The sequence below is a fragment of the Ovis aries genome, chromosome 13 (assembly GCF_016772045.2).
Source record: "Ovis aries strain OAR_USU_Benz2616 breed Rambouillet chromosome 13, ARS-UI_Ramb_v3.0, whole genome shotgun sequence".
In the NCBI taxonomy this organism is placed as follows: Eukaryota; Metazoa; Chordata; class Mammalia; order Artiodactyla; family Bovidae; genus Ovis; species Ovis aries.
In genome coordinates this window covers 22902026-22927272 of record NC_056066.1, presented here as the reverse complement: position 1 = coordinate 22927272, position 25247 = coordinate 22902026, and the positions used below count along the sequence as shown (strand labels likewise).

The 25247-nt window shown below is 37.1% G+C and overlaps 1 protein-coding gene across 6 annotated transcripts in view; it reads right to left on the bottom strand.

The window, feature by feature from the left end:
- The window catches only part of SPAG6 (sperm associated antigen 6), a 111131-nt gene that overhangs the window by 52511 nt on the left and 33373 nt on the right, over window positions 1-25247 (bottom strand). For all 6 annotated transcript variants that reach the window (XM_060397326.1, XM_004014220.6, XM_060397327.1 and 3 more), the window contains exons 5-10: window positions 22917-23122; window positions 21875-22048; window positions 18590-18742; window positions 15854-16045; window positions 7925-8041; window positions 4780-4925 (exon numbers count right to left, since the gene is read on the bottom strand). In XM_060397326.1, coding sequence (XP_060253309.1) covers window positions 4780-4925; window positions 7925-8041; window positions 15854-16045; window positions 18590-18742; window positions 21875-22048; window positions 22917-23122 — 988 coding nt within the window. The remainder of the gene's footprint in view (window positions 1-4779; window positions 4926-7924; window positions 8042-15853; window positions 16046-18589; window positions 18743-21874; window positions 22049-22916; window positions 23123-25247) is intronic.

The window sequence follows — 25247 nt, the reverse complement described above, 5'->3', positions numbered from 1 at the left end:
GATGCCATGATCTTCATTTTTTGAATGTTGAGTTTTAAGCCAGCTTTATCACTCTCCTCTTTCACTTTCATCAAGAGGCTCTTTAGCTCCTCTTTGTCTTCTGCTATAAGGGTGGTGTCATCTGCATGTCTGAGGCTATTGCTATTTCTCTCAGCAGTCTTGATTACAGCTTGTGCTTCATCCAGCCCAGCATTTCGCATGATGTACTCTGTATATAAGTTAATAAGCAGGGTGACAATGTACAGCCTTCATGTACTCCTTTCCCAATTTGAAATCAGTCTGTTGTTCTATGTATAGCTCTAACTGTTGCTCCTTGACCTGCATACAGATTTCTCAGGAGGCACATGGATCACAGCCTTGTCTAACTCAATGAAACTATGTGCCATGCCATGTAGGGTCACCCAAGACAGACAGGTCATGGTGGAGAGTTCTGACAAAACGCAGTCTACTAGAGAAGGGAATGGCAAAGCACTTACTATTCTTGTCTTGAGAACCCCATGAACAGTATGAAAAGGCAAAAAGATATGACACTGAAAAAGATGAACTCCCCAGGTCAATAGGTACCCAATATGCTACTGGAGAAGAGTGGTGAAATAACTCCAGAAAGAAGAAGAGTTGGAGCCAAAGCAAAAACAACGTCCAGTTGTGGATGTGACTGGTGGTGGAAGTAAAGTTCAATGCTGTAAGGAACAACACTGCATAGGAACTGGAAAGTTAGGTCCATGAATCAAGGTAAATTGGAAGTGGTCAAACAGGAGATGGCTGTTTTAGGAAACAGTGAACTAAAATGGACCAGAATGGGTGAATTTAATTCAGATGACCCTTATGTCTACTACTGCAGGCAAGAAACCCTTAGATGAAATGGAGTAGCCCTCATAGTCAACAAAAGAGTCCGAAATGCAGTACTTGAGTGCAATCTCCAAAATGACAGATGATCTCTGTTCCTTTCCAAGGCAAACCATTCAATATCACAGTAATCCAAGTCTATGCTCCAGCCACTAATGCCAAGAAGCTGAAGTTGAAGAGTTCTATGATGACCTACAAGACCTTCTAGAACTAACACCAAAAAAGATGTCCTTTTCATCTTAGGAAACTGGAATACAAAAGTAAGTAGGTCAAGAAATACTTGGAGTAACAGGCAAGTTTGGCCTTGGAGTACAAAATGAAGAAGGGCAAAGGTTAATAGATGCTGGTCATACAAAACACCCTCTTCTGACAACACAAGAGATGACTCTACCCATGAACAACACCAGATGGTTAATACCGAAATCAGATTGATTATATTCTTTGCAGCCAAAGATGAAGAAGCTCTATATAGTCAGCAAAAACAAGACCGGAGCTGACTGTGGCTCAGATAATAAACTCCTTATTGCCAAATTCAGACTTAAATTGAAGAAAGTAGGAAAAACACTAGACCATTCACGTATGACCTAAATCAAATCCCTTATGACTATACAGTGGAAGTGACAAATAGATACAAGGGATTAGATCTGATAGACAGAGTGCCTGAAGAACTTTGTATAGAGGTTCGTGACATCGTACAGGAGGCGGTGATCAAAAGCATCCCCAAGAAAAAGAAATGCAAAAAGGCAAAATGGTTGTCTGAGGAGGGCTTACAAATAGCTGAGAAAAGAAGAGAAGCTAAAGGCAAAGGAGAAAAAGGAAGATATAACCATCTGAATGCAGACTTCCAAAGAATAGCAAGGAGAGACACAAAAACCTTCCTAAGTGATTAATGCAAAGAAATAGAGGGAAACAATAGAATGGGAAAGACTAGAGATCTCTTCAAAAAAACTAGAGATACCAAGGGAACATTTCATGCAAAGATGGGCCTAATACAGGACAGAAACGGTATGGACCTAATAGAAGCAGAAGATAATTAAGAAGAGGTGGCAAGAATACACAAAAGAACTATACAAAAAAGATCTTAATGACCCAGATAACCACAATAGTGTGATCATTCACCTGGAGCCAGACATCCTAGAATGCGAAGTCAAATGAGGGCCTTAGGAAGCATCACTATGAACAAAGCTAGTGGAAGTGATGGAATTCCAGTTGAGCTATCTCAAATCCTAAAAGATGATGCTGTGAAAGTGTTGTACTCAATATGCCAGCAAATTTGGAAGACTCAGCAGTGGCCACAGGACTGGAAAAGGTCAGTTCTCATTCCAATCTCAAAGAAAGGAAATGCCAAAGAATGTTCAAACTACCACACAATTGCATTCATCTCACATGCCAGCAAAGTAATGCTCAAAATTCTCCAAGCCAGGCTTCAATGGTACATCAACTGAGAACTTCCAGATGTTCAAGCTGGCTTTAGAAAAGGCAGAGGGACCAGAGATCAAATTGCCAACATACACTGGATCATCAAAAAAGAGAATTCCAGAAAAGCATCTACTTCTGCTTTATTGACTACACCAAAGTCTTTGACTGTGTGGATCACAACAATAAATATATGATACAATAAATGGATTTTAAAAAACTAGCAAGTGTAATTTAAAATTTTCTAAAACACTTGGAATAATTAAACCTCCTAAGATGTTTTCTCCAGAGAAAACCTAACCTTCAAGACTTACTTTATCCTTTGTTAATTATCTTTATCTATCCTCAGGTGCTTGACTTAAAAATTCATAATTTATGTTACATTAATTTCTTCTACATTTTGTCAAGTTACTGTGGATAGAAGAGCTGTGTTTTCTCAATAGTGTGCTTACAAGCAGTCATGGATAAACATCTACATACATACATACATAAAGAGCTACATTAAAGAATATTTCTCCACCAAAGACTTGTGTGAGTGCTCAGTCGCTCAGTTGTGTCCAACTCTTTGCAACCCCACAGACTTGAGCCTGCCAGGCTCCTCTGTCTGCTATACAGCAAAGTGACTCAGTTATACACATATAGATGTTCTTCTTTTTATATTCTTTTCCATTATGGTTTGTCAAAGGACATTGAATATACTTCCCTGTGCTATACAGTAGGACCTTGTTGTTTAAACATCCCATATAATAGTTTATGTCTGCAAATTCCACCTCCCAGTCTTTCCCCACTCTTGGCAACCCAAGTCTGTACTCTATGAATGTGAGTCTATTTCTGTTTTATAGATAGGTTCATTTGTGACATATTTTAGATTCCATATATAAGTGATATCTTATAGTATTTGTCTTTCTGATTTACTTCTCTTATTATGATAATCTCTAGTTGCATCCATGTTGCTGCAAACAGCAATGTTTCATTCTTTTTTATGGCTGAGTAGAAAAACATCTACTTCTGCTTTATTGATTACACCAAGCCTTTGACTGTGTGGATCACAACAAACTGTGGAAAATTCTTCAACAGATGGGAATACCAAACCACCTTACTTGCCTCCTGAGAAATCTGTATGCAGGTCAAGGAGCAACAGTTACAACCAGACATAGAACAATGGACTGGTTCCAAATTGGGAAAGGAGTACCTCAAGGCTGTATATTGTCACCCTGCTTATTTAACTTATATGCAGAGTACATCATGTGAAATGCTAGGTTGGATGAAGCACAAGCTGTAATCAAGACTGCTGAGAGAAATATCAATAGCCTCAGACATGCAGATGACACCACCCTTATAGCAGAAAGCAAAGAGGAACTAAAGAGCCTCTTGATGAAAGTGAAAGAGGAGAGTGATAAAGCTGGCTTAAAACTCAGCATTCAAAATATGAAGATCATGGCATCCAGTCCCATCACTTCATGGCAAATAGATGGGGAGACAATGGAAACAGTGTCAGACTTTATTTTCTTGGGCTCCAAAATCACTGCAGATGGTGACTGCAGGCATGAAATTAAAAAGGTGCTTGCTCCTTGGAAGAAAAGCTATGAATACCAACCTAGACAGCATATTAAAAAGCAGAGACATCACTTTGCTGACAAAGGTCCATCTAGTCAAAGCTATGGTTTTCCAGTAGTCATGTATGGATGTGAGAGTTGGACCATAAAGAAAACTGAATGCTGAAGAATTGATGCTTTTGAACTGTGGTGTTGGAGAAGACTCTTGAGAGTCCCTTGGACTGCAAGGAGATAAAACCAGTCAATCCTAAGGAAATGAATCCTGAATATTCATTGGAAGGACTGATGCTGAAGCTGAAACTCCAATACTTTGGCCACCTGATGCAAAGAATTGACTCACTGAAAAAGACCCTGATGCTGAGAAAGATCGAAGAAAGGAGGAGAAGGGGACGACAGAGGATGGTTGGATGGCATCACCAACTCGATGGACATGAGTTTAAGCAAGCTCCAGAAATTGGTGAGGACAGGGAATCCTGGCATCCTGCAGTCCATGGGGTTGCAAAGAGTAGGACATGACTGAGTAACTGAACTGAACTGAGTATTCCATCAACATCTCCTTTCTATCTGTAATAGCAGTAATTTGTAATTTGTAATAATAGTCTCATTGATATGAATGTGAGCATAAGGCAGAGAAACAATATTCAGGGAACTATGAAAATCAAACACTATTAACAGTTGATAATTTACTTTGAACTCTGTTTTGGGGTACTCTTTAGTAAAGCACATATTAAATTAGTACAGAAATGTCTCAAATGACATTTTAGTTTCATTTGGAAAAGTATGTGTCAATCAGAACATCATTTAATTTGAAGGATAAAAGAGATCGAGGGAGAAGCAGAAGTATATTTCAGTCTTCTGTGCTATTTCAAAGTCCACATTTTCACATAGTGGATATAAAAATCTCAGTTGGAGAATAGAAAAACAGAATAACATTGACCTTCCCAAAGTCCATTTTTCCTACCTTACTATTTCTTCTGGGTAACAGTTGTTAATGCTGTTGATATATTCTTGAAGGAGAGATCCAGGTTCTGCTTTTATCTCTTGTACCTTTTTAAGTCCACCACTTGTTACAAAAAGTCGTCGAGCTTTGCTATCATGTGGCAGCACCTTGAAAAGTGAAGCACATAAAAGTGTCAGCTTTTCTTTTCCAAGCTGGATTTTTACTCTTGAAAAGCAATAATATATGAGGAAATGAAAAACAGAATTTATGTCTAATATACCTGGAACATAATGAGCCTAAATTTGCAAATGATTCCAAGAAAAATGCAGCCTTTTTGGAAATATATCAACTTGGTATGCTGTGGAGATGGAATAAAGCCAATGAACAGAAGCAAAGGTAATAGAGATCCAACTGTATAGGTATGATATACAACAGTGGCCGTCCTTCGCTTACAGCCATTCAAGGTCTCTCCAAAGTTAAAGGCAAGATCCTTAACAAGGCGCAGAGGGTCTTCTGTGACTCAGGTCCTAAATACCTCTCCGAAATCCTTCCATACCAACCTCTACACTAAATTGTGTTTCAATAACCTCAAAGGTTGTGTCTGAAGCATGTTTTGCTTTGCCTATGCTGCTTCCTCCTCTTCGAAATCCCTTCTGCCCTCCACACACTTCTCCCATTACTTGGGGGTAACTTCCTTTAAGAAACTTTCTCTGGGACACCCCTACTCTCTTTCCCAGGCTGAGCTGGGTGCATTTCTTCTCTTAAAGCATTCTGTTAGACCCCTTTCAGTGCACTTGCCACATAATAGTTTAACTATCAGGGACTTCCCTGGTGGTCCAGGGGTTACTAAGACTCCGTACTTCCATTGCAGAGGGCACAGGTTCCATCCCTGGTCAGGAAACTAAGATCCCACAAGCTATTAAAAAATAAAATTTTTTAAAGCTTATCATGAAGTCTAGCACATTGAAGTGTTTTCTGATTGTTTCATCCAGTCCCCCAGCTCAATTATAAAGTTCCTTGAAAAAGAACTTGGTCTTAACTATTTTTTGTCTACCCCTTAATGCTTAACATCTAGACATGTAAAAAAACTAGAATGATAATACACATCAACTGGACAATAAAAGATGACACTAAGTGTGCATGTTTCTAAAAAATGGAAATGCCTATAGACTTTAAATATTTTGTTTGGCCTGGAGAGTTTTTATTACCTCCTATCTTTTAAATTAATATCTTTTTATCTTCTGCCTTGCTTTCCTCTCTCTTTTCTAGTGCTCTGGATCCTTAGATTAAGAAAAGGTAAAATTCTACCTGAAGCAAATATTCCTAAAGGCACATTTATAAGAGTATGTGGTATGCAGTATTGTGGTGTTTTGTTTTTTTTTTTTATCTTAGCTAACTTCCACAAATCCCACTGACTTACTTTAAAAGTGACTTATTTTGAACTCAGCTCAGGCTAGTGTTTGTTTTCACAGCAAGTTCAATAAAACTAGACTATCTCACTCCTGGTAGCCTAAAAGATTAGAGTATGAAACGAAACTTTCAGAAATAATGTCAGCTACTCACAAGAGGTGATGACTGTCTGTAGATGATCCACTCGTCCCCTTACACCTTCTTCCCTCTTAGCTGATAAAATTAGCTGGCTGCTTTCTTACTTAGCATCCAGAAAACAAAGGTTGATTTTTTTTCATTCTTTTTAAAAAAAATGTATTTATTTGACTGCGCCAGGTCTTAGTTGCAACACATGGGATCTTTGATGCATCATACAGGATCTAATTCCCCAACCATGGATTAACCCTGGGCCCCCTGCACTGGGAGCACAGAGTGTTAGCCACTGGACCACAGGGAAGTCCACTTATTATTTTCTTAGAAGGAAGAAGACAGAGCACAAGTGTTTGATACACAGAGCTGTATTCTGAGGAGGCTTCAGCAACGTAAAACCTACCATCCAGTGACTATGGTGCTTAAGGGGCAGCAAGATGTTGGAGATCACAGAAATGAGTCAAAGACAGTATGATCTTTCAGAGGAATACCTAAAACTAGACCCATTCAGCTGTAAGGCCCAGCTTAAACATTTTAACAACATATAGTTTTTGTTTATTATTTGTAGAAATATAGTACACAACAGTAGTACCTCCTTCATACAGCCTTATAACTGACGCTTCAAGTGAATTTGGCCCCCATTCATTTTTATTAATTTTTTAAAATCAGCCTTTAGCACTTTTATGGTTTATTTCTCAAAAACAACTTTTTTGGGGTTTTGTGGGTTTTCTTTTTTCGAGTGCCTGGGATTAGGCTAAACTCTATACATATAACAACTCATTAATCTTTACAATGACCCTATAAAATAGGTTCTCTTGTTAGCCCCAGTCTATGGGTAATTATACTAAGGTTTAGAGAGGTCAAGACGTCGTTAAAGGTATTGCTGCTAGTAGAAACCCAGGCAACCCAGCTCCAGAGCCTGAGCTCACAGCCACACTGAGATACTAATTTCAAAGACCCTATTTTCTTAAATCCAACCTGAACACAACCTGACCACTTCTTGATGACTTAGGGTCCTCCTCCTGGCCATCCACGGCTGTGGGAACACACACTCTCTCTCTTGGCCTCAGCTGTCAGGAGTCAGTTCCTCTGGCTGAACCCCATCCAGCAGCTTCACCTTTCCACCTTACTATCTTGAGTCTGCAGTGAGCTAAGAAACGTGACAGCCATGCTGGTTAAAGAGTGGTTACCAAATAAGCCAATACATTCCAAATGATTGTCTGGAAGCATCTCCGGTAAGTGCACGGATTTCGCAAAAAATACTGTGGGGATCTTTGCAGTTGTTTCCAGCTGAGTGAGAATGAGAGTCACCAGGAAAACTACCAAAGGGTTATGAGGTTTTCACGTGTTGACTCTTTTACTCTCCAGGAACATAAAAAAGACAGGACAGAGGCTGTGAGGAAGCATGATGAAGAAGAAAGTGTGAATTAGTTATGTGTGAATTTTATTAACTTATGTGAATTTTATTAACCTATATTACCCTCCCTGTCGATATGATCAGTAAAATCAAATAGTAAAACCCTGCCCCCATCTTACAGAAGAAAACACTGACCCAACAAAAAAATGCAAGTTAATACCTCATTTTAATTCTCTTTCCCCACTTCCAGGCTAAGAGAGCATGTCTTACCTTACTGAACTGTCCAACCACGTGCTTCAGAATATTGGGAGGAGCATCATACAGAAATGGTTCAAGAGCTGGTAAATAGGTGCATTTTTGTAAGATATTCTTTATGGCTTTTTTACTCTATTGAAATACAAAGAAAAATACACACCAAAGTAAGTAATCAATGAAAGCTTGACAAAAAGTCACATCTTGTGTTCTGGAGTTTGAAAACGAAATGAAGAACTTTATGATGAACTTAAAAGCTGTTGTTGACAAAGTCTACTAATGTGCTAGTGGAGATCACATTCACTGTACCAGACAGCCTTACCCCAATCCTAACAGTTCCAAGTTGGTGACAGACTGTCAAGTTATTAATCAAGAACTCTAATGACAGTAGGAATCCACTGAGCTTAACTATCCTTCATCAAGAAATATACTTGATTTTTGACTATAAACTTCTATATCAGGATGTATATTATTAATCATAATCAGTTGAATTATCCAGCATGAAACAAATATTAGTATATTAGTTAAGATTTTGTTTAGTTGTCAATATCTGGGCTTACGATTATTTAACAACACTACTGAGATATAATTTACATACCATAAATTCACTCATTTTAAGTGCACGGTTCAATGGATTTTTAGTAAATTTACAGAGTTGGGCAATCATCACCACAATCTAATTTTAGAACATTTTCATCATCCCAAAAAAACCCATGCCCATTTATAGTTATTCCATATTCCCTCCTCCACTTACCCCTACCAACCCCAGACAATTACTAATCTACTTCCTGTCTCTATAAATTTTACTTTTCTGGACCATCCATATAAATGAAATCATAATATGTTAACTTTTGGTTCTGGCCTCATTTGCTAAGTATAATGTTTTTGAGGTTCATCCATGTTATAGCACATATCAGTGCTTCACTCCTTTCATCGTCAAATAGTATTCCATTAAGGGATTTATCACATTTTGTTTATCCATTCACCAGTTGATGGACATTTGGGTTAATTCCACTTTGGGCTAATATGAATAATGCTGCTATGAAGATTCACATGCAAATTTTTTCACTTGGGAAAATACTGAAGAGTAGAGTTATTGGGTGATAATTGTAAATTTATGTTTAATATTTTGAGAAACTACCAAATGATTTTTCTTTTTTTTTTTTTTAATTTTTAGTTTTTTATTTTTTAAATTTTAAAATCTTTAATTCTTACATGCATTCCCAAACATGAACCCCCCTCCCACCTCCCTCCCCATAACATCTTTCGGGGGTCATCCCCATGCACCAGCCCCAAGCATGCTGCATCCTGCGTCAGACATAGACTGGCGATTCAATTCACATGATAGTATACATGTTAGAATGTCATTCTCCCAAATCATCCCACCCTCTCCCTCTCCCTCTGAGTCCAAAAGTCCATTATACACATCTGTGTCTCTTTCCCTGTCTTGCATACAGGGTCGTCATTGCCATCTTCCTAAATTCCATATATATGTGTTAGTATACTGTATTGGTGTTTTTCTTTCTGGCTTACTTCACTCTGTATAATCGGCTCCAGATTCATCCATCTCATCAGAACTGATTCAAATGAATTCTTTTTAACAGCTGAGTAATACTCCATTGTGTATATGTACCACTGCTTTCTTATCCATTCATCTGCTGATGGACATCTAGGTTGTTTCCATGTCCTGGCTATTATAAACAGTGCTGCGATGAACATTGGGGTACATGTGTCTCTTTCAATTCTGGTTTCCTCGGTGTGTATGCCCAGAAGTGGGATTGCTGGGTCATAAGGTAGTTCTATTTGCATTTTTTTAAGGAATCTCCACACTGTTCTCCATAGTGGCTGTACTAGTTTGCATTCCCACCAACAGTGTAGGAGGGTTCCCTTTTCTCCACACCCTCTCCAGCATTTATTGCTTGCAGATTTTTGGATCGCAGCCATTCTGACTGGTGTGAAGTGGTACCTCATTGTGGTTTTGATTTGCATTTCTCTAATAATGAGTGATGTTGAGCATCTTTTCATGTGTTTGTTAGCCATCTGTATGTCTTCTTTGGAGAAATGTCTATTTAGTTCTTTGGCCCATTTTTTGATAGGGCCAAATGATTTTTCAACATGACTGCAACATTTTACATTCTCACCAGTAGTGCAGGAAGGTTCAATTCTCCATAGGATAATCAACACTTGTTATTTTCTGTCTTATTAATTATAACCATTCTTGTGGGTGTGAAGTAATATCTCATTATGGTTTTGATTTGTGTTTCTCTAATGATGTTGAGAATCTTTCCATGTGCTGATTCGTCATTTGTCACTGAAATGTCTATTCATTTTTGCCCATTGCTTAGTGAGGTTATGTATCTTCTTATTACTGAGTTGTAAGAGCTCTTTATATATTTTGAATACAAGTCCTTGCTTGAATATATGATTTGCAAGTAATTTTTCAGTCTGTGGCTTGTCTTTTCATTTCTTCAGTAATGTCTTCTGAGGCATACAAGTTTTTCATTTTGATGGAATCCAATTTATCAATGTTTTCTTTTATTACTTGTGCTTTAAGTGTCATTTTTAAGAAATCAATGCATATTCCAAGGCTAAAAATACTCACTCCTATGTTTTCTTCCAAGAGTTTTATAATCTTAATTCTTACATTTAGATCTATCAGTATTATTCATTTTTAGTTAATTCTAGTGTATGGTATGAGATAAGGATCCAAATTAATATTTTTGTCTGAAGATATAATAATTGTTCTAGTACCATTTGCTGAAAAGACTATCTTTTAACATTAAATTGCCTTGGCATCTTTGTGAAAAATCAGTTGACGATAAAGGGTCCATTTCAGATTTTTCATTCGATTACTACATTGACATATATACAGTCTTTCTGTAAGCGTCTTGTTTGTGTAGCTTTAGAGTAAGTTCTGAAATTGGGCAGTGTAAGTCTTTCTTTTTCAAGATTGTTTTGGCAAGTTCAAGTCCTTTGCATTTCTATATGAATCTCAGGATCAGCTTCTCAAGTGTTTTGAGGAAAAAAGACACCTGGGATTTTGACAGGGATTGTATTGAAAATATACATCAATTTTAACAATATTGAATTGCCATTTTAACAATATCAAACCTTCCGATCTGTGAACATGGAATGTCTCTTCATTTATTCAGATCTTCTTTAATTTTTTTCAGCAATGTTTTATAGTTTTCAGTGTACAAGTCTTATACTTCTTTTGTTAAATTTATTCCTAAATATTTATTCTTTTGATGCTATTATAAATGAAACTATTTTCTTAATTTCATATTTGAATTATTACTAGAATATGGAAATACAGTTGGTTTTTACATATTTATCTTCTACCCAGTGATTTTGTTGAACTCTTACTAGTTCTAGTATTAGTGAATGTGTTTGTGTGTATTTCTTAGGATTTTATAACAGGATACAAGATCATGTTATATGTTGGGTTTAAAATGTATAAGCCTTTAGAAAATATGACTTGTATTTGGTGACTTCAGGCTGTGAGTGAAATAAAATTGTTCCTATAATTTTATTCTGTGACTTGTACAGAAATTATGTGGGGTCAACAAATCCTTTTCTTTACCTAGGTCAGAAAATCAAGTCACGTGTTACTTCGAAATAACGAATAAGAGGTTATGAATTTTGCTAAATGTCACAGCATTTAGTAGTTAGTGTTTATCTTATAATGTTACATGATGATGTTAGGGAAGGAATCATGGACTATCAGTGTAGGGCAACTTGGGTTTGAGCCTGGTTTTCCTACAAACTAGTGTATCATCTACAATTCTACATTCATTAATTTTTCTGTCATTTCTAAAAACTGACTCTAGCCACACTGATCAAAGCTCTTACAGAAACCACAATAAGTGATTAGCAATACTACCCTTTTTTTCCTATTAACGATACACATAAGAATAGTAATCAGCAAAACAAAATTGTCAATTATAGACAAACACTTGATGCCACTTTGTTTTTCACAGAAAAAGAAAGGGGTAACCAAAAATTATTCATTGTTGCTTTCATTGTTGAAAATGAATGATCTTTCTTGAAAACTGCTTAAAATGAAATATGCTTCTTTATTCAAAAGTTAATTTTATTCTGAAAGTATTCTGACCAAAGAGCTATAGTTATTTAAATGAGGGGGTTACACAGGAGTAAATCTTCTTGACTCTGTGCTAGGAAAAGTCTTCTCACATATAGCTCCATAAGCACAGGAGCAAAAAAAAAAAACAAGATAAACTGAATCTCATTAAAGTTTTTTAGAGACTTGTTGTAAACAATACTATCAATAAAGTGATCAAACAACCCACAGAATAGGAAAAAATATTTGAAAGTCATACATCTGATAAGGACTTGTATCCAGAAGATGTAAAGAATCCTTAAATTCTCAATAATAGAAACATAAATAGCCCAATTTAAAAATGGGCCAAAGGTCTGATTAGACATTTCTCCAAAGAAGATATACAAATGGCCAATAAGCACAAGAAAAAAAATTTCAGCATCTTTAGCCATCAGGGAAATGCAAATCAAAACCACAATGAGATACGAATTCATACCCACTAGGATGGCTACAATTAAAAACAAAGACAGTAACCAGTGATGGCAATGATATTGAAAATTAGAACCCTCATACATTGCTGGTGGGAATCAAAATGGTATAACTACATTGGAAAACAGTTTGACAGTTCCTCAAAATGTTAAAAAGAGTTATCATATGACCTCGCAAGTCCATTCCTAGGTATATACCCAAGAGAAATGAAAACACACATCCACACAAAAACTTGTACAGTTATGTTCACAGTGGCATTGTTCATGATGGTCAAGGAGTAGAAACAACCCAAGGTCCAAGCAATGAATAGAAAAGCAAAATGTGGTGTATCAATATAATGGAATATTATTTGGTAATTAAAAGGAACAAAATATTGATATATGCTATAACATGGATGAACCCTGAAACTTACACTTAGTGAAAGAAGCCAGGCACAAAAGGCTGGATATATTGTATGGTTCTGTTTAAATGAAATGTCCAGAAGAGGCAAATCCTCAAAGACAGATAGTAAAATAATGGTTGCCTGGGGCTAGACAGGGAGGACATGGAGTGACAGCTAATGGGAAAATAAAATGTTCTAAAATTAGACTGTGGCAATGGTAGCACCTGTGAATCTTCACTAAACCATTGAATTATATAGTTTAAAATGGGTAAATTATATGGAATACAAGCTATATTTCAATAAAGCTGCTAAAAACAAAGGGGAACAACCAAGACAATAAAAATGTAATATTTAAATAATTATGTTAGAGATAGTCTTATAACTATTTGAATAGCTTTATAACCATTCAAATACCAAACTAATTCCATCTAATACCTCTGAATCAAAACAAATGAAACTACAACTGCCTGAATATTTTCAAAATATATGTAGGTAAGATGATTATATAAAAGATACATTTTTTTTCAGTTTTCATAAGGCATTTGAAATTACATAGGTACAGGCAGATAGTAAGACTATGTGAAAATGTGCAAGAAATTCCAAGGGGCTGTTCCTGGGCTCTCCTGGATCAGAACCAATTAGAAAATGCTTACAGAAGCTTATATGTCTTTGGGACAAAAGTAACTTCAACATGGCCTTGTAATTTGAAAGCTGCTACAGAATAACAAATGAGAAACACCATTAGACAGTTCCTAAAGTGCTTGGATACTTTTCCCTTTTGAGATAGTGTCAAATCAAAGGGTTTGGACTTTTACTCTAAAGCCTTTAAAACAACTGATAGAGTCCAAGAGACCTTGGAGAAGAAAAAAAAGAAAGGAATGATTAAGTCCCTACAATCAGAAAACATTTGTATGGATTTAAAGCCTTGGAAAGATTGATGACAGGATAATGATTAATAAATCACTTTTAATTTAATACCCACTGTATTTCCTGAAAATAAATATTGTATCAAATAAAGGTAGAAGCAACCTTCTATTAGTAAACCTTAATGTTTTAACAAAACCACCTTTGTTAAACTAATATACAGTAAAAATTACCTGACTTCAAAAAGTAATCAACCGTTTTTACTCCAATGATATTTATACAATATAGCATCATAACATTCATTAAAAATTAAGTTATATAAACTTGGTAGCATGTAAATAGTATATAGCGCTCCCTAAGAGACTATTTGTAAGGGTTTCTCAAACTATAATTACTATCTACTCTGCTATTAATTATTCATGCTGGAGCTGATGTATTCTTTTATTTCCCTGGATCACTAGAGGTAAGGGTGGGGAGGATGAGAAGTGAGGAGGAGGGAGAAGGAAAGAGGAGGAGGTAGGGAAGGGGGAGGAGGAGGGAGAAAGAAAGACAATGATGATAATAGGTTTTTGAGGTAAAAAGAAAATGACATTCATAGGTTAAAATTACACATATGTAAATCATCTCTATTTAGACAAGTCAAAACTGGAAATGGAGTTGTGTTTTCTCACCAGAAAGTCAAAGAATCACAGAGTTGTTACACAGGAAAAGACCTAAGCACATTATCAATTTTACCATCTACCATGCTTTGCCAAGGAATAGACTCAACATTGGAGACAAGTAATAGATATCTATTAAATCATTGCTTTGATCTAGAAAGTCTTATAAAAATGGAAATCTTAGAAATCTTAATCTTAGAAATCAACTTCCCTCAATGAGTTTGTAGAGAAAAAATATGTAAACATAATCAAATCAACATAAATTCACTTTTGTAAAATTTATAAATTAAATAAATGACTCACTCGATTGCTTTCAGAGTCCCTCAAACTGTGCAGTTCAAATAGATTTCCTGTCCCATTGTACTATCTAAAGTTGTTGTAAAATGTGTTTTCCTATTTGTTACTTTATTGTTTTCCTTCAAATTTAAGAGTAATTTAACTTACTGTTCATTTTATTTTGAATTATTGTCTTTTCTGTGTATTTCCCTCAACTCAAGTTAATTCTGAGAGCTGCTTTCAAGAAGTTAGATGTTTTCCTAATAGGGAGTATGCTGGGGAATGTTTTTCTTTCTTTGAAATTCTAAAATTATTTTTAAAACCCATCCTACTTTATATTCATGTTTAATGAGCCATCTTAGTAACATTTTTTTCAGAAATCTCCATTTTTTTAATACAAGATTTTAAAATGTTTAATTTTGGGAATCTTATGGTCATTTTCCTTTCAAGGAACAAATATAAGACATATGATCAGACAGACTTGGAGTTAGGAGAGGTCACTCGTCACTCATGCTTCAGGAATGACTTTGGAGAGGCATTCCTTTTACATTTTTTTAGGCTCAATTTTTAATTTAAAATGGACTAAAGCTCTCTCTGGCCAATTTCACCTCCAAAGTCCTATTATTTAACTTCTATTCCATAAGAAAAGTCAATAGAAATGTAGATGGCAACAATCAGACATTTGTTTTACAAAAAACTTTGTACCCATAGAAAACTTCCTTTAAATTTTATCACTGATTTTTACAGACAAGTGTAATTCGTTTTCAAACAGTCACCTCAATTCTGATAAACTTATTTCTTGACTCAGAAAAATGATATTGTTGGACTTCCCTGGTGGTCCAGTCAGTGGTTAAGAAACTGCTCTGCAGTGCAGGAGACACAGGTTCCATCCCTGGTCCAGGAAGATAACATATACCTTGGAACAACTAAGCCCATGCACCACAACTAGCGAGCCCATCAGCTGCAGCTGCTGAAGCCCAAGTGCCCTAGAGCCCAGGCACCACAGCTGGGCTTGCCTCCGCCAGCAGCAACTAAAGAAAGTCTGAGAGCAGCAGCAGAGAGCAGCACAGACAAAAATCAGTCAGTCAATCAAGCATACCAAAAAAAAAAAAAGATACTGTCCACAATAAAAATTAAAAATTTAAAATTACACATTATAAGAACGAGTTAAAAATCTAACAAATCTTCATTAAAACGGTGAAGAATTAAGCACTTACTTTCACTTGAAGATCCTCAGAACTTTCGGTTGACATGTACAAAGAGAGCAGGACAGGCAGAGTGTTTGTGACAGCGACGGCCCGTGCGTGCTCAGGAGTGTGTCTCCCAATGTGTCCCAAGGCCCAGGCGGCAGCAGCCTTAATATGGTCTTCTGGTTCTTCTGACAAGCAGAGGGACAACTGGGGCACACCCTGCAGTGTGGATCAAAAGAGCAAGAGTTACGAACCTAGAGCAGGATTAAAGGGTCTTCCATGTCTCTCAGACATTAGAAGAATCATTTCAGTCTTGATCCTTTTTCTCCTTTAAACTGTTCAATAAATGAGCACTTCACAGGGGCCGTCATTCTTCAAGTCAATAAAACGACTAGAACTAATTTACCTTAATTATGTGTAACAATCCAACTAAACTAAGTATCTCTACTAGCGTTTGCTCTCCAAACAGAGGCATTTAACCAAAAAACAGATGTCACAGGCTAGTATTTAGGCAAAGCCAGATACCACTGTGACAAATTAAAAATGCATAGGAGTTTAAAATCATTTGCTAAAAAAAATAAAAATAAAAATAAAATAAAATAAAATCATTTGCTTTCCTTCTAAACTAAAAAAGTTAATTTAGAATCTTTTTAAAAATTAACTTTTCACCAAGAGATCCAAAAACAAAATACCTACTATAGACCCAAAATCAAATGAATAATATGAGCAACAATACTGTTTAAGTAAATTTTAGGTGAAATATATTCACTAAAATCTTTCCTGAAATAATAAATTTCCATTACTTTTGGTCAACATTTACACAATAGTTTTGCCCAGTTTAATCTGACTGAATGTCAAAGAAGGGATGAGTACTTTTATCACACTGATGGCACCTGCTTGTATTTTGTACTTCAATTGTAGCTAAATAAAACAGAATTAACTAAAGGGCCTCAAATGCATCACAGCTTATATACCCAAAGAAGAGTCAAATAACCAAATCAAATTATAATTCATTCTGTATAGGCATAACTTTCTAACTTGAGACTAAACTAAATTATCTTATGCCAATACTAAATTATCACCTTAAATTCAGTACCACAAAAACCACTATCACATGGTCATCCTACCACAAGCAAAGGCCAAATGATCGTCTATAGTTTTTTTCCCTCCACCTTTATATTTCTTTTTTTTTTTTTTTAATTTTTTGGTCACACCACTCAGCACGTGAGATCTTAGTTCCTCGACCAGGGATCAAATCCAAATCCCCATGCATTGGAAACAATAGACCACAATGGAAGTCCCTAAATTTGGCTATTAAGACCAATTTCCAGAAGAGATCTGCCATATTACTTCTTTGACTTCTTTCTTACAACTAAAAATGTGTGTCAGCCCATACAAACAAAAAAAAAGGTCAGAATCTTTTCTATCTTCAGAATGAGGCAACTTTCCAGAAAGTCCATACATCTGAGACATACCAAGAATGAAGAAGCAGGAGGAAAAGAAGACAGTCCCCAAAATGATGACTTACTAGCCATGGCTGTTACGAACAGCAAATGAGACAAGAAGCGAGACAGTGCTTTGAACGTTAGAAAGTATTATTTAGATGGGAGGTATTGTCAGTCCTGACAGTACTACACAGAACCAGAAAGAATGACACAGTGCTGTGTGATCGGCCTCAAACTGCTGCTGCCCCCACCTTGATCTTCAATTAAATGAAAGACAACCAGGTGTGAAAGGCCAGCAGCCCCAGACCAAAGAGGGGGAGCACCTCCTGGATAGTCTGGGGCAGAAACACAGGAAGCAAAAGCAATCGCGGCTTCTTTCCTCGTCCTTCCTACGTGTGGACTTTCTGACAATCCACACAAGAACCGAGAATCAACAATTCCAATAATATCCCCATCGTGACCCTTCAGGAAGCAGCACTACTGCTCTAGTCACTATCAGAGTCTTTGGTAATAGAAGAACAAAAGGAAAAGCTCAGGATAAAGAGGGAGTGAAGTAAAGTATTATCAAGGAATAGGTAGAAAATAAAGATCTGAGGCTCCTTTTTATTCTGAGGATTAGCAAAGGATAAAAAAAAAATCCACACTTCTGTTTAACATACAGCAGCGGGTTTTCCATGCCGATAAGAAACCTGCACCCTAGAGGGTTGCCAGAGACACTGGGAGCACACAGCCTTTGAAGCGTGCTTCAGGAGATCAATATTTACTCATTCAACAAATATTTTTTGAGCACCTACTACGAGCCAGGGTTATTCAATCTGGTAGGTTAATACCGAGTTGTAAACTGAGATAAGGCCAAATCCCTCGAGCAAGCAAACAGAAACACTGCTATCCGACATGTGCCCATGCACTCTGAATTGCCCACGTCTAAGAAGAGAAATTAGCTCCTGGAAGCTGAAGGAGAGAGAGCCATCCATACAAGATGATACAAATGACCACTGGGTATGTTAGTTGTCTTTAATCAAAGTATGCTTTATATATTTGTAAAGCCAATCCTTCAAGATACAAAATACACATTACTTAGATACAGATAATACTAATACTCAGAGGTGCTGACATTTGAGTAAAACTTCAAACTTCCTGCCAAGTCAACCTTACTTTAAGCATTGTTCTGGCAAACTTACTAGTAAGCCTGGAAAAAAGCTGGTAATTCTTTGTCTCTAATCAGTTATACTGTACACTCTGTGGGAGAGTATTAATCTCTGGTCTGTCTTAGAGGATCTCGCTGCAAGAATCAGGGGGAAAGGAAGCAAGGACAAACCTTGGAAATGATGACTGCCATTGCCAGGTTCTCAGAATGAGCTGCCACATAGCCGAGCAGCATGATGCCTGGCAGCCTTATGTTCCCTTTGCAGGACCCAATGCAGTCGATCACGGCAGCAACTCCCCCAGCGTTCACTATCAGCTGAGAAAGCTAAGAGAAAAGAGGGAGAGTTACATTATCACGGCCCTAAAGTATGAGATGATTTTTTTTTTAATCATTATTTTTAAAAAATGTTTTGTAGAGGATATTTTGGTTTTATTATTAGCAGTATTAGTTGACTGTGCTGGGTCTTCACTGCAGCATGCAGGACCAACAGCATGTGGGATCTATTTCCCCACCAGGGACCGAACCTCTGTCCCCTGTATTAAAGGTGGATTCTCAATCACTGGACCATGAGGGAAGTCCAGTATAAGATGACCTTTGAATATTATGTTCAGTTCGGTTCAATTCAGTTCAGTCGCTGAGTCGTGTCCGACTCTTTGCGACCCCATGAACCACAGTACGCCAGGCCTCCCTGTCCACCACCAACTCCTATAGTTCACCCAAATCCATGTCCATTGAGTCAGTGATGCCATCCAACCATCTCATCCTCTGTTGTCCCCTTGTCCTCCTGCCCTCAATCTTTCCCAGCATCAGAGTCTTTTCCAATGAGTCAGCTCTTCGCATCCGGTGGCCAAAGTATTGGAGTTTCAGCTTCAGCATCAGTCCTTCCAACGAACACCCAGGACTGATCTCCTTTAGAATGGACTGGTTGGATCTGCTTGCAGTCCAAGGGACTCTCAAGAGTCTTCTTCAACACCACAGTTCAAAAGCATCAATCCTTCAGCACTCAGCTTTCTTTATAGTCCAACTCTCATATCCATATATGACCACTGGAAAAACCATAGCCTTGACTAGATGGACCTTTGTTGACATGGTGATGTCTCTGCTTTTCAATATGCTGTCTAGGTTGGTCATAACTTTCCTTTCAAGGAGTAAGCGTCTTTTAATTTCATGGCTGCAGTCACCATCTGAAGTGATTTTGGAACCCAGAAAAATAAAAGTCAGCCACTGTTTTCACTGTTTCCCATCTATTTCCCATGAAGTGACGGGACCAGATGCCATGATCTTAGTTTATTGAATGTTGAGCTTTAAGCCAACTTTTTCACTCTCCTCTTTCACTTTCATCAAGAGGCTCTTTAGTTCTTCTTCACTTTCTGCCATAAGGATGGTGTCATCTGCATATTTGAGGTTATTGATATTTCTCCTGGCAATCTTGATTCCAGCTTGTGCTTCTCCCAGACCAGCGTTTCTCATGATGTACTCTGCATATAAGTTAAACAACCGGGTTGACAATATACAGCCTTGACGTACTCATTTTCCTATTTGGAGCCAGTCTGTTGTTCCATGTCCAGTTCCAACTGTTGCTTCCTGACCTGCATATAGGTTTCTCAAGAGGCAGGTCAGGTGGTTTGGTATTCCCATCTCTTTCAGAATTTTCCACAGTTTATTGTGATCCACACAGTCAAAGGCTTTGGCATAGTCAATAAAGCAGAAGTAGATGCTTTTCTGGAACTCTCTTGCTTTTTCGATGATCCAGCGGATGTTGGCAATTTGATCTCTGGTTCCTCTGCCTTTTCCAAAACCAGCTTGAACATCTGGAAGTTCACGGTTCACATATTGCTGAAGCCTGGCTTGGAGAATTTTAAGCATTACTTTACTAGCGTGTGAGATGAGTGCAATTGTGCAGTAGTTTGAGCATTCTTTGGCATTGCCTTTCTTTGGGATTGGAATGAAAACTGACCTTTTCCAGTCCTGTGGCCACTGCTGAGTTTTCCAAACTTGCTGGCATATTGAGTGCAGCACTTTCACAGCATCATCTTTCAGGATTTGAAATAGCTCAACTGGAATTCCATCACTTCCACTAGCTTTGTTCGTAGTGATGCTTTCTAAGGCCCACTTGACTTCACATTCCAGGATGTCTGATACTATTAAGTTAGCATTGCCAAATTTTAAAATTTCAGACCTAAAAAATGGTGGTTCAGTGGTAAAGAATGCACCTGCCAAGGCAGGGGACTCAGGTTCAATCCTTGGGTCAGAAAAATCCCCTGGAAAAGGAAATGGCAACCCACTCCAGTATTTTTGCCTGGGAAATCCCATGGACAGAGGATCCTGGCAGGCTACAGTCCATGGGGTCGCAAAAGAGTCGGACACAACTTAAGGGCTAAACAACACAATCTGAAATATCATTCCAAAGTATTATATTTATCAAAGAAATATACAAGGATAACAATCCTGCTATTTCTAATTACAGAATATGCTCACTGTGAGCCTCTCTGCTGTTCAATTTTTCTTACATGATTTTTATCCTTATCGTAATAGATGTCAAAGTTCCTCACATAAACACTAAACCTAGGGCTAGTTCATAACTCGCTAACTGCTGAAACCGTTCCCCACCCCCTCCACACAATGCGTGAGTATGAAACAGATTAATCACTCAATACTGAAAGATGAGGTCAAACTTGAAATATTCTAGCCTCATTATTTGTCCTTTGCTAGCAATGATCACTAGCTGTTGGCACTCCAATCTTGAAAAATCTCAAGCAGATAAAGATGTTGGGTGAAATAAAGAATAAATACTGAAGAGTTTGGTGAAATGAAATGGATTCGTGAAAATATGCACAGAAAAAGACCAACTTCAGAATCTACCCAAGTTTGCCTCATCTCTATTTTTCCCCCATCTAAGAACCCAGAGCAGGAACCACTGTGTATGTATGAGCAGCTGAGCAGGGAGTTGGTGATCTCTCCCAACCTGGAGGGGCACTATCTCTCACTACACCCAGATGACCTAGAGTGACAGGACAACAAAGGTCCACGGTCCCTACAACTTAGAAATGGAAAGCAGACAATGATTAATGATTAAAAATTGAGATTTCAGACTCAAACTCCATTGCTACAACCCAGTGGTTCTCAAGTGGGGGCACTTTTGTCCCCTTGGAGATAGCTGGTTATACATGGGGACATTTTTGATTGTCACAACTTAGGGGAGGGGTGCTACTAGCATCTAGTGGGCAGAGGCCAGAGATGCTGCTGAACATTCACCCTACAGGATACAGACATTCCCCCCCCTCCTCCACGACAAGGATCATCTCATCCAAAACGTCCACTGTGCTAAGGGTGAGAAACCCTCACAACACGTGACACCACCCGGGGCCCTGTCAACAAATTGATGTCCTGCTTAATAACTAAAACTAACAGTATGTGGTTATATTTTGAAGCTGATTTCTTTTCCCCTTGTTTTACCTCGGGTGTATGTTTTGCAATCTCTCTAATTAAAGTAGAAGCGTTTTTCTTCACGTATTCATCTTTGTCCTTCAGACACGTAAGTACCACTGGAAAAATCTCTGCTTCGACCACCATTTCTGCCAGATCCACAGAATGTTTCGCAATCTGACTGAGAGCTGAAAGGACCTGACGCTGTTCAACAAAAACCAAACCCAAACGTTACACAGGGTCCACTGCGTAGTTCAGACGTAATTTAAACAGCTTTGTACACATTCAAATTCCTTTATAAAGAGGAAGAAATAATCAAAAATCCAACATAAGCTAACAGTCTTGAAGTATTCACCTCCTACTCGTATACTTAAATACTCAATTTCTTAAATTTCCTAATTTCCAAGTTGAACATCTTAGTTCACACTATTGACTATTTAAATATTTACTTATTGAGGCTGGTCAAAGAATATGATCTTTGGGTGAATATTACTTCTTAATTATGCACTACTTAAATCATTAGTTTATGATAAGTACAGTAATGTAATACAAACATGATCAAGCAGAACTTTGGGCATGTGGCTGTTATCATTTTAAAGAATTTTACATTGTCTAATTAACACTGACAATCTTAATATCTTATAGAACATAACTATTATAATATGAAAGTATAATTGGTGACTATTAACTGAAAATTAAATTTTAGAAAGCTCGAAAGACTAATATGGCCATTTTCATAGGAAACATAAATATAATAGTGGGCTAGAAAACCTTTAGGTCCCTTCTAACCCTGAGGTTTAATTGTGACATGATTCCTTACTTTAATTATTAATTCTGATGTTACTTCTAGTTTTCAACATTGCATGTACTTTTCCCCAGTCACATCTTGATTGTCCAGTCCTTACAGCATAGTTTCGAAAGGACCCAAGTACGTAATATACCCAGACCTGTTTTGCATGATAATTTACTAATATCTAAAAATGCATACTATCCATCTGCACACATATTGTTTCCATTTTCTTAGATTATTGGAATCCTGGTTTGTTTGTTTCTCAACTTTATTTTTAAATACCTTCAGCTTAGCATCAGGGTTCAGGATCATCTGGGCTAAGTGAGCAATCACTCCTGCATCCACCACTGTCTGTGCTAACTCTGGAGAATGCTTCGCGATATCACTGAGGGCTGAAACAGCAATCCTTTTCAAAGCAATTTCTGGCTCCTGGATACAGAGCACTAAAAGAGGAACAGCTCCCGCATCCACCACAGCTTGTGACAGCTCTGTGGGTCCAAGAAAAGTAATTAAGTGAGTATGGGTGACTGACCCTTGTACAAGCCACTTTTCACCCTGACAGATACAGCAAAGCAAAAAGGGAAGGGTGTACTTCACTGTCTCGACATCTGCATTTCAAATCAGCCTTCCTGGTTTCATGAACCATGTGGGCCAATCGCAAGCTGAAAAGAATACAGGTCAATAGATGGACCTCCATTTACATGAACACATTTGAGGTAGATTAGGCTGAAATGGCTTGTTATTCTTTTTTTTTTTTTTTTTAAGAGAGTAAGCAGATGTCAGCTGTTTAAGCTCTGACAATTCTGCACTTCTCAATAGGCAAGCATTTTATGCATGGTTTACAATAACAGAGAAAATTAAAGTACCAAAAATTTACCAACCACACTAATTAGGCAGTATTTTGTACTGTTTACATGAGTAAACATTAACATGAATCTCGTGCCAGTAATGTCGATTTTTTAATTCCTTTCATCTTATTGTACTTTTAAAAGATTTTTTAAAACTTTGTACACAAAAGGTGCATTTTTGCTGTACATACAAAAACATTTTAAAAAATGAGAACTATAACCAAACAACAGGATTTAATATATATAAATTTTAACATCAAAGAAACTAATCATAAGCATTTGATATGTCAGAAATAATATCTTTTGAATATACATGTTGATTTACTTGGGTGTCCAAGAATAACAGCTATAAAAAAATAACACCGTTTTTAAATTACAGAGAATGTGAGGCAAACAGGCAGACCCATATATGTGTAAAAAATGTCTTTTTAGAAGCATAAAATACACTACCTAGTTACAGATCCTACTCTCGTGTTCATGGACTCTCTTACTGAATCACATACACCCATTTCTACAACCTCTTCCTTTCAAATTATGTTCTCATTTTCTCAGATGTGTAGCAGCTTGACAATTTATATCTTTTTTGTTATTTAAAAAAAATTTTATTGGAGTATAGTTGCTTTACAATGTTACATTAGTTTCTGCTGTACAGCAAAGTGAATCAGTTATACATATATATCCCCTCTTTTTTAGATTTCTTTCCCATTTAGGTCACCACACAGCAGAATGTAAATCGGTACAGCCACTATGGAGAACAGTATGGAGAGGGCTCAAAAAACTAAAAACAGAATTATCATATGACCCAGCAATTCCACTCCTGGACAATTTATGTCAATAGCCAAATTATCAATTCAGCATATCACTTAGTCTTTAAAGAAGAGTCTTTAATTTTTCAAACAACTGGTAATATCACATTTTCTAAAAGGAAATAATGTTAGAAAATGAAGGTTAGTGTCCAACACTTGTTTTCCTTCAATTATTATAATTATCTGAGAAGTCCCATATTGTACAAACGATTCACTCATTCTTTCATTAAACAAGTATTAATGGAAGGTTATTATGTGCCAGAATCACTCAACGCTGGTGCAAATGATACACTTCTACAAATTAACACTACACTGATTAGCAAATATGTTTCAATTTAAAAATCCAGTGTGAAATATGAAATACAATGGGAAGTTAATATGTAATCTCAAGAACCAGAGGCAGATAAGAGGAATATGTCTTTTAAAAAAAGGGTAGGGAGGGGACTCTCTTGGTGGTCCAGTGGTTAAGACTCTGCTTTTACTACAGGGAGCATGAGTTCAATCCCTGTTCAGGGAAATAAGATTTCACTTACTGCACAGTATGCCCAAAAAGTAAAAATAAAAAATAATTTTTTAATTAAAAAAAAAAAGACAACAGCAGCAACTGACTGGAATATCCACCTCAAATCAATAGAAGACATTCCTCGGAAACCTCTTTGAGATTCTACTGCCATTCCCTGAAGACCAACAATATAGCAGGTAAAGCAGGTGATCACCCTTTCTTCCCAAGGGAAAAGGGAAGAAAACATAAAGGTGTGATATCATGCAATTTCCAGATATAATTTTTATATTCTACTTTAATAATTAGCATGTTCATTTAATTCAATTAAATTATACAGGTGTGGTATGGTTGTTGCTGTTGTTCAGTCGCCCCATTGTGTCTGACTCTATGTGACCCCATGGACTGCAGCATGCCAGACCTCCCTGTTGTATGGTAACATCAACTTTATATAGCCATA